This window comes from Phocoena sinus, chromosome 4 (genome assembly GCF_008692025.1).
Source record: "Phocoena sinus isolate mPhoSin1 chromosome 4, mPhoSin1.pri, whole genome shotgun sequence".
NCBI classification, from domain to species: domain Eukaryota; kingdom Metazoa; phylum Chordata; class Mammalia; order Artiodactyla; family Phocoenidae; genus Phocoena; species Phocoena sinus.
This window is the reverse complement of record NC_045766.1, coordinates 85033376-85047301: the sequence shown is the minus strand read 5'-3', so window position 1 is coordinate 85047301 and position 13926 is coordinate 85033376. Positions and strand designations below refer to the sequence as shown.

At 35.4% G+C, this 13926-nt stretch overlaps 1 protein-coding gene across 1 annotated transcript in view; it reads right to left on the bottom strand.

The window, feature by feature from the left end:
- CFAP44 (cilia and flagella associated protein 44) overlaps nucleotides 1-13926 on the bottom strand; it is a 140270-nt gene that overhangs the window by 42859 nt on the left and 83485 nt on the right. The window contains exons 19-23 of the mRNA XM_032630144.1: nucleotides 10521-10576; nucleotides 10192-10354; nucleotides 8576-8706; nucleotides 5263-5459; nucleotides 2297-2471 (exon numbers count right to left, since the gene is read on the bottom strand). Coding sequence (XP_032486035.1) covers nucleotides 2297-2471; nucleotides 5263-5459; nucleotides 8576-8706; nucleotides 10192-10354; nucleotides 10521-10576 — 722 coding nt within the window. The remainder of the gene's footprint in view (nucleotides 1-2296; nucleotides 2472-5262; nucleotides 5460-8575; nucleotides 8707-10191; nucleotides 10355-10520; nucleotides 10577-13926) is intronic.

Sequence of the window (13926 nt, the reverse complement as noted above, 5' to 3'; positions counted from 1 at the left end):
ATGATGTTAATAGTAAAAATATGGGCAAATACACTTTTCTTCTACCATTGTCTAATTTATGTTTGATGACTGAAGAAAAAACTGTAACTGTCTGATATGGTTCTAAAATGTACATAGAAGAAATATTTATACAATTATATTACAAACAAGGGAAATGAGGAAGGGTGGGTAAAGGGACATAAAGGCAGGTAAGGTTTCTATACTTCAGTCAAGCTGATAAAATGTCAACACTAGCAGAGTGTGATTAGTCATGTATTCATAATGTAATACCTAGAGCAAACACTAAAAAGCTACACAAAATGATGCACTCAAAAACATTACAGATTAATCGTATTGGAACCCTAAAATATTCAAGTAACCACAGGAAGACAAGAAAAAGAAAAATGAAAAATACAGAATAGAAAACAAAATATAAAATAGCAGGTATAAGCCCTAAACATCGATAATTACATTAAGTGTAAATGGTCTAAATATACCCAGTGAAGAACTGAGATTGACAGAGTGAATTTAAAAACACAACCCAACTATATGCTGTCAAAAACACACTGAAGTCAAATGTAGCTATATAAGAAGATTGAAATAAAAGAATGAAAAGTTACACCATCAGTACTGAATGCTTCTCCCCTAAGATCAGGAACAAGTTGTGGACACCACCTCTCCCTATGCTATTTTGACATGGTACTGGCAGTCTTAGCCAGTGCAGTAGGAAAGGAAAAGAAAAGACGAGGCAAACAGATTGGATAAGAAGAAATAAAACTGTCTCTATTCACAGATTACATGATTGTCTACACAGAAAATGCCAAGGAACCTACAAAAATATTCTCAGAACTAATATGACAGTTCAGCAAGGTTACAGAATACCAGATAAACCTACAAAATACAATTTTATTTCTATACCATGAACACATAGGTATCAAAATTTTTAAAAATACCATTTACAATTGACCCCAAAAGTGAAATATCTGTGTGTAAATCTGACAAGATATATATAGGACTTTTATATTAAAAACAACAAAACACTGGTGAAATCAAAGGAGATCTAAGTAAATGTAGAGTCCTACCGTGTCCACGTATTAGAAGACAACATAATAAATACATCATTTCTCCCCAAACTGATATACAGGATTAAAATAATTCCTAAAGAATTTCAGCAAGATTTTTTGGGGGTGAATATATGATTTATATGGAAAGGCAAAATAACTAGAATTGCTAAAATAATTTTGAAAAAGAATAATAAGATGAAAGGAATCAGTTTACCCAATTTCAAGACTTATTACATAGCTACAGTAATCTACAGACACTACGGTATTGGCAAAGGGACAGACATATAGATTAATGGAACAGAAAGCGAACCCAGAAATAGGCCCACACAAATATGCCTAAATAATTTTTTACAAAGGTGCAAAAGCAATTCAATGGAGGAAAGAGAGCCTTTTCAACAAGTGGTGTTAGAGCAATTAGTCATCCACAGGCAAAAAAAAAAAAAAGATGAAATTACATCCAAATCCCACATTTTACACATCTTACACAAAAATGAACACCAAAATGGATCACAGACTTAAATGTAAAATGTAAAACTATAAAACCTTTAGAAGAAAAATAGGAGAAAATCTTTGGGACCTATGGCCAGGCAGAGTTCTCAGACCTGATACCAAAAACAGGATTCATAGGAAAAGAAAATTAATAAATTGTCTTCAACCTAATTAAAAACTTTTGCTCTGAAAAAGATCCTGTTAAGGGAATAAAAAGACAAGCCACAGACTAGGAGAAAATATTTGCAAATAAAATATCCAACACAGTACTCATGTCTAGAATATACAAAGAACTCTCAAAAGTTAACAGTACAAGATAAACACTGTTATCTGAACATAAGCAAAAGACATGAAGAGATATTTAACCAAAGATATAAAGGTGGAAAACAAATAAATGAAAAGATGTGCTTGTTAAATGAAAGTACCTTTAGAGACTTAAAGATGAAGACCCAAACTATAAGGTGTTAGAAGAACGTACGGGAGTAATATCTTCTTAATGTTGGGATAAAAAAGAATTTCTTAATTCTTAAAAATCACTGAATATATTAGTAAAATGAAATTCCTAGACCTGAAACTCAAGGGGTCGCTGAAGGTCCACCACAGTATCACCACCCTGAAAGAGCCACCTAACCTGACTTTAATATCTCTATCAGTTTCTATTTCTTTTAGTTGTTTATTTAAATACCAATTTCAATAAATGTAAAGATTTTAAAAGATATTTTGAGACTCGTTAAAACAAAAGATTTCAGGTAAAAAAAACTTACATTTCCTCCCATTCTTGTTTTCGCTGCTGAATTTTCAGTTGGGCCCTTTCAGCCTTTAATATAAGTTTCCTTGTTTTCTCAATTTGACTTTCCACCATAATTTCACTTAGGGTTTTAGGCCGAAATTTCTTCCCTTTTTCTATGATTGATTCTTCTGGCACACTAATACTCCCACCTGTAAAGAGAATCAACATTTTTTTTCAATCTTTTTGAAACATCAAAATAAAACTTTCAAATATTGTTTTTTAACCTGCTACATTTTAAAAACCCAAGAATATAATGAATCTGTAATATATATTATAATCTGCAGTATATATTAAGCAACTACTATGAATTAAATCCCATAAGTATTTTAGAATACCAAAATAAAGAGATCTAAATCACAATTTTTGCTCCTCCGAACCTTATTAAAAAGTTGGTGAGATAACAATTAGAGAACAAGGTAATGAATAACAGACCACTGACAGATATTGGGAAGCAGGGAAAGAGTGTCTGTAACATGATGATGGGGGAAGGGAAAGGCAAGTGAGTCCTATTTGACATGTATAATTTGAGGTGACATATACCAACTGCAGTGGTCTGTGACCAATCAAAAAACTAGTCAGAAACACACAAGTGTAGAATTTAAAAATTATGGGCTTTATCACAGACACATGAAAAAATGCTCAACATCACTAGTCATTAGGGAAATGCAAATCAAAACCACAATGAGATATCACCTCATACCTGTCAGAATTGCTGTTATCAAAAAGACGACAGGGCTTCCCTGGTGGCGCAGTGGTTGGGAGTCCGCCTGCCAATGCAGGGGACACGGGTTCGTGCCCCGGTCTGGGAAGATCCCACATGCTGCGGAGCGGCTGGGCCTGTGAGCCATGGCCGCTGAGCCTGCGCGTCCGGAGCCTGTGCTCCGCAATGGGAGAGGCCACGACAGTGAGAGGCCCGTGTACCGCAAAAAAAAAAAAAAAAAAAAAAAAGACGACAAATAACAAGTGTTGGTGAGGAGATAGAGAAAAGGAAACCTTTGTGCACTGCTGGTAGGAATGTAAATTAGTGCAGCCACTATAGAAAACAGTATGGGGGTTCCTCAAAAATTAAAAATACAACTACCATATGACCCAGGAATTCCACTTCTGGATATTTTTCCAAAGGGAAAAAACCCCGCTAATTCAAAAAATGTATGTGCCCCTATGTTCACTGCAGCATTATTTACAATAGCCAAGATACGGAAGCAACCTAAGTGTCCATCGATAGGTGAACAGATAAAGAAGACGTGGTATACATATATATATATTATACACACACACAATGGAATATTACTCAGCCATAAAAAATTAAAATCTTGCCATTTGTGACAACATGGATGACCTAGAGGGTATTAGACTGAAATAAGTCAGACAAAGAAAAATACTGCATGATTTCTCTCATATGTGGAATCTAAAAAAACAAAACAAATGAACAAACATAATAAAACAGAAACAGACTCATAGATACAGAAAACTAAAAGCTGGTTGCCAGAGGGGAGGGGGTGGGGGGATGAAATAGGTGAGGGAGATTAAGAGGTACTAACTTCCAGTCACAAAATGAGTGAGTCGGGGGATGAAATGTACAGCATAGGAAACACAGTCAATAATGTAGTAATAATTTTGTATGGTAACAGATGATAACTAGACTTATCATGGTGATCATTCTGTAATGTATAGAAATATGGAATCACTACGTTGCATACTTAGAACTAACAGTTTTGTAGGTCAATTAAACTTCTATAACAATTAATTAATTAAAATAATTGATTTTTATCAGTTATAAGTATCTACTGGGGGTATTACTCTATGTTCAAGTTGCATAGAGATATACTTTGGATAGACAAAAAATAGTTAAATAGTATGGATGGTCATACAGTTATAAGCTACCATTTCATTTCATATTTCAAATATATGGCACCATGGTAAAATAATAGTTTAATGTGGCCTGAGTGGCCACAGAAAGGCTTTATAGTAAAAGTGTAATTTGTATATATAAAATAGATAACCAACAAGGTCCTACTGTAGAGCACAGGGGACTATACTCAATATTTTGTAATAACCTACAAGGGAAAAGAATCTGATAAAGAATATAAATATAACAATCACTGCGCTGTACACCTGAAGCTAACACAACATTGTAAATCAACTATACTTCAATTAAAAAATTAAAAGTATAATTTGATCTGGATCCCCAAGGACTGGGGAGAATTCAGAGAGGAGAGAAGTGAATTGGTCACTCCATCAGGAACCTGGATGTGGAAGTTTCAGACATAATTAGGAAGCAAGGACAATAAGCTAAACGTGCCAATCACGCAGTATGAGGATGCGCTATTGGAAATAAATTAGGGATATTGTGGAAGGATTAAATATGGGGATAATGGTTTCAGAATTTATCCTAGAGGCAGAAAGAAGCCATTAAAGGTTTCTCAATGAAGAGAGTGAACCAGTATTAAGGTCAGTACTGTATCCTGGGCACTAGTCTAGATCTGGCCAGGCTACAGTGACCTTTATCCTTGACTGGGCTCTGCAAGCCATTCCCAGAATGCCTGTCTTCCTCCTACTTACCTGCAGTCATCCTGCAGGCAGTCACAAGAGGCAGGGCGCAGGGATTAGAGGCACTATTTTCACATCTGTATTCTCAGCTCACCACTGTTTAAAGCATACGCTCTTGGAAAAGAGTGTGAAATGCTGTGTTCTAGCCCTACCCTCTGGGATGGAGCCCAGGAATCTGGGAACAAACACTGCCTAGGAAAACTAGCATCTGGTGAAATCCTAGATTTAAGAACAGCTGGACATGGGAAGTTAAGAAATCTGCAGCACCAGGTGCTCTCATCCACTCTCAGTCCCATGACTGGGAGTCAAAGGTTCTGCTCACAAAAAGATAATTCAACTTTGAAATTTTAATAAATAGGGATTTAAAAGCCTTCTTGTCATTTAGGTTACCTGTATCTCTCTGACTGCCCTTTCTTCCAGTTCCTTCTTTTTCAAACCCCTCAAATTTGCTCGCTCTTCTCTCTGATTGACTTGGCCGTTTGGATTTGGAGTATTTAGAGGGCTTCACAAGCCTATAGGAGGATATCTTGTGTTCACTTTGTATGGCATGAACCACAATAGTATCGCTTTCCAACGAATCATGAAATCTGAAGGGAAAAAAAATTATTTGCAATCATCACCAGTTTAATCATGCTGCATGATTATTACATAATAAAATAAGATCACAATGTACTATGCTGATAAATGATAGCATTATATCACACTGGATCCAAAATTCAACCATGAATTCCACTACCAACCCAACAAGGATGTAGTGGAATTTGAATAGGACTTGGTTAAAGAGCAAGTAGAATTTTCTTCTTAATGAAAATACTAAACATCTCATTATAAACAGTATAATACCATTGTTTTGATAGTATAAAGAGTCAAAAATTTTCAGACAGACTACAGTTTAAAGGTAAATGGATTATATCAAACTGAGGAAATGTAATTCATCTTCCTATCTATTATCTCATTTATTATATATAATATTTCATATATTACATACACGATAGGTAACAGGTGGTGATACATGTATGTACATATTACCCTATTTGTCTCTATAAAAAACATTAAGCTCAGGAGTCTGTACTACTCTCCAGTTCAACTTTCTCTCATAGCTCACAGACATCTATCTTTTAAAAGTTCTTCATCAATTTAATTGTTATTTTTGGCTGGTTCACAATTATTTCCTCATCTTTTTATGTCTAAGTTGATTTATAGATCCAATGTAATTCCAATCAAAATCCTACGTTTTGTCGTGAAAGTTGACAAACTTATTCTGTGCAAAGGACCTAAGCAATATTGAAGGTGAAGAACAATCCAGAGGGTTCATAATATCAGATGTCAAGAATAATTAAGGTCTTGTGACACTAGCGCAAAAACAGACAGGGCAATGGAATAAAATGAAGAGTTTAGAAACAGACCCACATATGTGTGGTTACCAGATTTTTGACAAAAGCATCACTACAATCTAGTAAGGAAAGGATGGTCTTTTCAGCGAATGACAGTGGGCCAATTGGATATCCATATAGAAACAAAAGACACTTGATCTCTATCTTACACCACCCACAAAAATTACCCAAGATAGATAATGGCAAAACAGTAGAGCTTCTAGAAGAAAACAGAATTATATCATGAATTGGGAATAGGCAAAGATTCCTTAACTACAACATAAAAGCACTAACCATAAAAAGTTAGTGAAAATATTGATAAATTGCAAAGGAAAACACTGATAAACTAAACTTTATTAAAATGAAAAATTTCTGTTCAAAAAGACACTATAATGAGGATGAAAAGACAAGCCTCAGAGTAGAGCAAGATATTTTACATGCATGCATACACACACATAGATATGTCATATATACATGTGTATGACGAGACTCATCCAGAATATATAACTCCCACAACCCAATTTTTAAATGAACAAAAGACTTGAGCAAAGCCCTAACAAAAGAGAATATAAATATAACCAGTAAGTATAGGAAAAGCGACTGAAAATCGTCACTCATCTGGAAAATGCCAGTTTAAATCACACTGAGACACTACTACAGAATAGCTGAAATTTAAAGAGCTGACAATGCCCAGTGATGGCAAGCATGAGTGTCATGGGTTGAATTGTGTCTCCCCAAAAGAATATGAAGTCCTAACCCCCTAGGTACCTCAGAATATGACCTTATCTGGAAATAAGGTCTTAACAGAGGTAATCAAGTTAAAATGAGATCATTAGGGTGGATCCTAATCCAACATGACGGATGTCCTCATAAAAGGAGAAAAGTTGGACAAGCACAGAGGCAATATTATACGAAGAGACACAGAGAGAACACCATGTGAAGACAGAAAATTTAGAGTGATGCATCTACAAGCTAAGAAACACCAAAGATTGCTGGCCAAGCCACCAGAAGCTCAGAAAAAGGCATGGAACCAGATTCTCCCTCCCAGCTCTCAAAAGAAACCAATTTAGTCAACACTTCGATTTTGGACTTCCGGTCTCCAGAATTATCAGATAATAAATGTCTGTTATCGTAAGCCAGCCTGTCTGTGGTACTTTGTTATGGAAGCCCTAGAAAATGAATACAATGGGAATCAATTGGAATTCTCATACATTGATGATCAGAGTATAAATAAATTGAGCCATTTTGGAGAACTGTTTGTCAGTGTCTAATAAAGCTAAACCTGCTTAGAACCTACGGTCTAGCAGTTCCACTCCTGATTATATAGAAAACAGAAATAAGTGCTTACGTCCATCAAAAGACATGCACAAGAATGTCAGCATTATTCATTGAAGCCAAAAAATAGGAACAACTCAAATATCAGCAGTTAAATGGATTAATAAATTGTGGTACAAACCATTTTAAAAGAATATTACAAAGCAATGAAAATGAATGAAGTACTGCTACCTGCATCAACATGGGTAATCTTAGGCATGATACTGAATAAAGAAGCCAGATACAAAAGCGTTCATACTGCAGCTTTCCATGTATATGAAGTTCACAGACACAACTAATCTATGGTGATAAACATTCATCTTTGGAGCGTAATATTTATCAGGAGGAGGCCACAGGGAAATTTCTGGAGTGTTATAAAAGTTCTTTTATTTTTTTTAATTTTTTTGAATTTTTATTCTTTTTTTGGCTGTGTTGGGTCTTCATTGCTGTGCTTGGGCTTTCTCTAGTTGTGGCAAGTGGGGGCTACTCTTCATTGCCGTGCACAGTCTTCTCATTTTGGGCTGCGGCTCGTGAGCTCTAGAGTGTAGGCTCAGTAATTGTGGTATGCAGGCTCAGCAGTTGTGGCGCACAGGCTTAGTTGCTCCGTGGCATATGTGATTTTCCTGGACCAGGGCTCGAACCCGTGTCCCCTGCATTGGCAGGTGGATTCTTAACCACTGCACCACCAGGGAAGCCCCCTTGGCTCTACTTTAATTTTGATTTTCTAATATATACATGCTCACGTGTTAATTAGTTATAAAATAAATAGTTTGTTAAAAACCGAAAGTAAATATGTATGACATAATTCGGTTTGCAAAAAATTTTGCAGACTTAAACTAGGAAGGAGTGAGCTCAGGAAATCAGTAGCACTGACAAGAGGATTCCTTGAGATTTTAGGAGTTAGTAGGTACTTCAGGAGACCTCTTAATCTGACCACTTCAATAAAGCCACTGGGAACTACTTTCTTCAAATATATGCTCTCAAACATCTTAACTTGCAAGAAATATGGATCCTACCTATTCTGTAGCTTCATTAGGCCAAGCTGGTGTTTCTCTTTTTCCCAAGCTAATTCCTTTTCCACTCGTTGAATTTTATTAGCTGTTTTCCTGTCAATCTCAGCACGAATTTTGGAATCTAGATCAAAATCCTGCAGATAAGTAGATTTGTTCATCAAAATGGGTACCTTTATTGATGGACTTTATCAATCCTATTTCATACATAAATACAGATTTTTAAGGTTTGTCCTCAATTTTATGCTACATCATAACTGTCTCCTAAGTATCATAAACTCTCTCATTCTAGAAAAAGAAACATACTTTTGATTTTACTGTCACAAAATATGGAGAAAAGTTCCCAGAAATAATTAACAATGATGAAAATACAGTTACATATTAAAAGATTTTTCCCACAATAAAAAGAATGAATGCTAACAGAATATTTGGAGAGTTTAAACAGTTTAAAAAAGAGGAACTCTCTCCACCCCAGAATAACTACTATTACATAACCAGCAGGGCATAGGGTAAAAGTTCATGGCACTCGATCATTAGTTGAACCTTCCTGCCCATGTGACTCCCCACCTAGGAAAGACAGTAATGTCTTTGGTGTCTTCCGGATATAACCAAGTTCTGGTTGAATATCCCTCACCAAAGGGGCCATTTTCCCCATAAGGATACTTAGGGGCCTCGTGTTTCTTTCCTTCACTCCTGGAAAAATATCAGGGCCTTCATTCACACTGAATTGAGAGTAATTATTCTTTCCAGGTGTGTTGGTGCTTTAAATAATGGTGTATGTAAAATGCTTAGCCACAGAACTTACCTCAGTTGTTCTTTATTTTGAATTATGTAACCATATTCTGCAAGTGTCAACACTTTTCTTAGTAAAATAACAAACATCTTTTAACCATTATAAGTTGGTTTTTTAACCAATATAATGAGTTAATCATGATTTCACCACAGTTTTTTTTTTTAATATGAAATTGGCTAAGTGCTTCTGGAATTATAGGACTGGGTAACCCATGGGTATAGTCAGGATAATAAATTCTGAGCTTTTATTTGATTAGGCTCCTGACAGTAATTCCATTTAAGATAATGTAAAAAGAATTAGGAAAAAAAGTTATCACTAGGAGGTAAATGGGGCTTTGCAACAAGTCACAGAAGAAAAAAATTTAATACAATATTAGCTTAAACAATTTGGTGATTGTCCCCATAGCTACAACTATACTAAGTCATCTTTTAGAAACTTTGTGGATGAACCAGGTACTATCTTTTCAATAGAGTTGATGAATTATGGAAAAGGAACCACAGAGAATCAAATTATATAGTATGTACCTATCCAACAGTTAAATATCTTGGCTAGGTATGGTAAGGATAACCAGGTTCAAACTTATATCTTATTACCAAAAAAATGTGAAGTAGCTAAATCCAGAAATAAACTTTGTGTAAAGAGGCTCATCTACATCCAAACCAAGTTGCATGACAAGTTCTACAGTAGTTTAGTTGCTGCCAACACACTGACCGACCAGACAAGGGAAATTTAAAGATGGTTTTAAGTGTTCCTACTTGTTGGCAAAATAGCAGCCTCAATTCAGAAATAGCATATGTTAAAATTAAAATCAAATTTATTTTAGGCTTACTGTCCGTTTAAACTGCATATGTTTTGGTAATTCTTCATTCATCTGTAGTAGTTTCTGTAATTGATTCCTTAAAGCTTTGATTCGTTCTCTCTTCTCAGCCTTGATTTCTTCCCCTTCTTTCATTAACTTGTCATGTTCTCTTTTTCTTCTGGCATTCTCAATACTGAAAACAGAAATTTTAAAAGGTAACAGGTTAAAGAGAGAGAAACAGCAGAGAAAATTAGTATTTAATAATTTGGAAATTCATTTAACTTGGTCAGCTTTGGTAAAATGTTGGTGTGTTTTGCAAAAGCCCAGTCCTATTAGGTATTGATCAAAAATTCCCATACCTGTAGGCTTTAGGATCTTCAATATCTTCTGGAATTGGCTCTGTTTCTATTCCAAACTGTAGGAAAAGGAGTAAAAGCTTAGCTCCTTTAAATTGCATATTTACCTTAAAATATCTAATAAGTAGTAAATTGAGGGGTTTTCTCTGCTAATTTCTAACAACTGTAGGCCTGTAAAGTATTGTCACAAAAAATAAACTAGGGAAAAAAACATATTTGTTTCTACTTCATTTAAAGAGGTATGTAGAAAAAGAAAATCACATGTATGCAAAATGTTAATATCACCATACTCCCCTCCAAAATACGAATTAGTAATATTCATATGTTACTAACAAAAAATACACCAAAAAAAATCCTCTAGATCATTTATTTTAAAGTACTGTTTTTTTAGCATATTCCTTTCATACATGCTTTGATTCCCACCACAATACCTCATGTGTATACAAGGAAAAAGTTTATGTATATTTTTAAAATTTTAAGTGTTTCACTTGATCTTATCACAGATATTCAGTGAGAAATACACAGAATACTATAATCCCTCTCCTTGAGAAAGAAAGATATGAAATCAGAAATATGACTCTCCCTTTAGAAAGGAAATCAGTTTAAATTAAGAAGTACTATGAAATAAATCACTTAAAAGTACTTTGTTTATTCAGGTGCTGTGCTGAAAAATGTCTTAGGCTGTTAAAGAACAGGATTTATAACCCAGTGAATGAAACAAAAAGTCCTAGTTTGCTAGCTAACCAGTTCTTAAGTAAAACTGAACTTATTTTCTATTCTCTTCATAGCACATAGGTCTCTGTTTAGCTATCAGTTGTTGTAAAGAAATAAAGATTCTCTTTTGATCAAGTTGTTTTATTACAGTACTAGTCTTTATACACATAAAATATAAATCTACATTTATATAAAACAAGATTTGTGATTTTCATAAAGTGAAGTCATAAAACATGACCAATGTAAGAGACAAGTGATGGCTAATACATTTTAGTTACTATTAATCACTTAGGAAACAACTTGACTGAACTCTATTCTTTTATTGCTCAGAGTTAAGCCCCTTGCTTCTCCAATATCAGTTACAATTTCCAGGATTTGATACTGATATCAGCCAACTCTCTCCTGACCTCAGCTGTTTACAATAAATTTGAGTTAAACAAAGGTGCTTCCAAAGAGTTCCAAAACACCTGCCAATTGTTCTCAATCGTGACTGCACTCTAGAACCACGGGGGCTGGGGGGAGGGGTGACTTTTATAAAATACAGATGGTCCCTTACTTACAACGGTCAACTTGACGACTTTGCATTTGGTAGAAAGCATACTTCAAGTTTGGAATTTTGACCTTTTCCTGGCTAGGGACATGTGGCAGATCCACTCTCGTGATGCTGGGCAGCTGCTGCAGCCACAGCTCCCAGGCAGCCACATGATCATGAGGGTCAACAACCGGTACCCACATAACCATTCTGTTTCTCACTTTGAATACAGTATTCAACAAATTATGAGACAGTCAACACTTTATTATAAAATAGGCTTTGTGGTAGATGATTTTGCCCAACTGTAGGCTAATGCAAGTGTTCTGAGCACGTTTAAGGTAGGCTAGGCTAAGCTATGGTGCTTGGTAGGTTAGGTGTATTAAATGCATTTTCAACTTATGGTATTTTCAACTTCTGATGGGTTTATCAGGGCACAATCCCATCGTATCTCATGTTGAAGAATGTCTGTACTGATGCCTGGGCCTCACTTTCTGAGATTCTGATTTAACTGCTCAGGCATCTACAGTTTTAAGAGCTCTCCTGTGATTCTAAAATACAGTAAGAACCTCAGACCTATGCAGAGCTTAGTTTTTAATTTTATTTATTCAATTCTTTCTGATTTTGCCTTCTAAAACGCAGAGGCTGCTTCAGTGACTTCAGAAATATTTATTGCAGTCATAAATAAAAGGAGACCATTATACAAATGTGGAATGGATTTTTTCTATCCCATATGGGTTTCCATAGAGAGTTGGCACTAAGTAGAAAGATAAAGATTTTCTTCTTGTTCATACACTTTCCCTTCTGGAAAATCCCTCTTCCTTAGCTTGACCTCATTAGACAGCAGTTCATTCTCCAAATTTTGCTGCTATTAATAGAAATGAAAATTTACCTGCTCAAATCTTCCCTACATTCTTTGCATATTCTTTTGAAGCAGGCTACCTGTTAAATAGGAAGCCAATGTGTTCACAGGAATTTTAACTTTGGTCTAATACAATCCCTTATTCTTTAGAAGCAATTCTAACAGTTATTAATCATTTTATCCAAAGGAACCATTTTTTTATTGAAGTATAATTGTTTTACAATGTTGTGTTAGTTTCTGCTGTAAAACAAAGTAAATCAGCTATATATATACATATATTCCCTCCCTCTTGGACCTCCCTCCCACCCTTCCCCCCATCCCACCCATCTAGGTCATTACAGAGCATGGAGCTGAGCTCCCTGTGCTATACAGCAGGTTCCCACTAGCTATCTATTTTACACATGGTAGTGTATATATGTCAATCCTAACCTCCCATTTCATCCTACCCTCCCCTTCCCCCTGTGTGCACATGTCTGTTCTCTACATCCTTGTCTCTATTCCTGCCCTGCAAATAGGTTCATCTGTACCATTTTTCTAGATTCCACATATATGCATTAATATACAATATTTGTTTTTCTCTTTCTGACTTACTTCACTCTGTATGACAGACTCTAGGTCCATCCACATCTCTACAAATGACCCAATTTCATCCCTTTTTATGGCTGAGTAATACTCCATTGTATATATGTACCACATCTTCTTTATCCATTTATCTGTTGTTGGACATTTAGGTTATTTCCATGTCCTGGATATTGTAAATAGTGTTGCAATGAACATTGGGGTACATGTGTTCTTTTGAATTATGTTTTTCTCAGGGTATATGTCTGGTAGTGGGATTTCTGGGTCATATGGTAGTTCTATTTTTAGCTTTTTAAGAAACATCCATACTGTTCTCCATAGTGACTGTATCAATGTGCACGAGGGTTCCCTTTTCTCCACACCCTCTCCAGCATTTATTGTTTGTAGATTTTTGACAATAGCCATTCTGACTGGTGTGAGGTGATACCTCATTGTAGTTTTGATTTGCATTTCTCTAATAATTAGTGATGTTGAGCAGCTTTTCATGTGCTTCTTGGCCATCGCTATGTCTTCTTTGGAGAAATGTCTATTTAAGTCTTCTGCCCGTTTTTTGATTGTTTGTTGTTTTGTTTTGTTTTCTTTTTTGATATTGAGCTCCATGAGTTGTTTGTATATTTTGGAGATTAATCCTTTGTCCGTTGCTTTATTTGCAAATATTTCCTCCCATTCTGAGAGCTTTCTTTTCGTCTTGTTTATGGTTTCCTTTGCTGTGCAAAAGCTTTTAA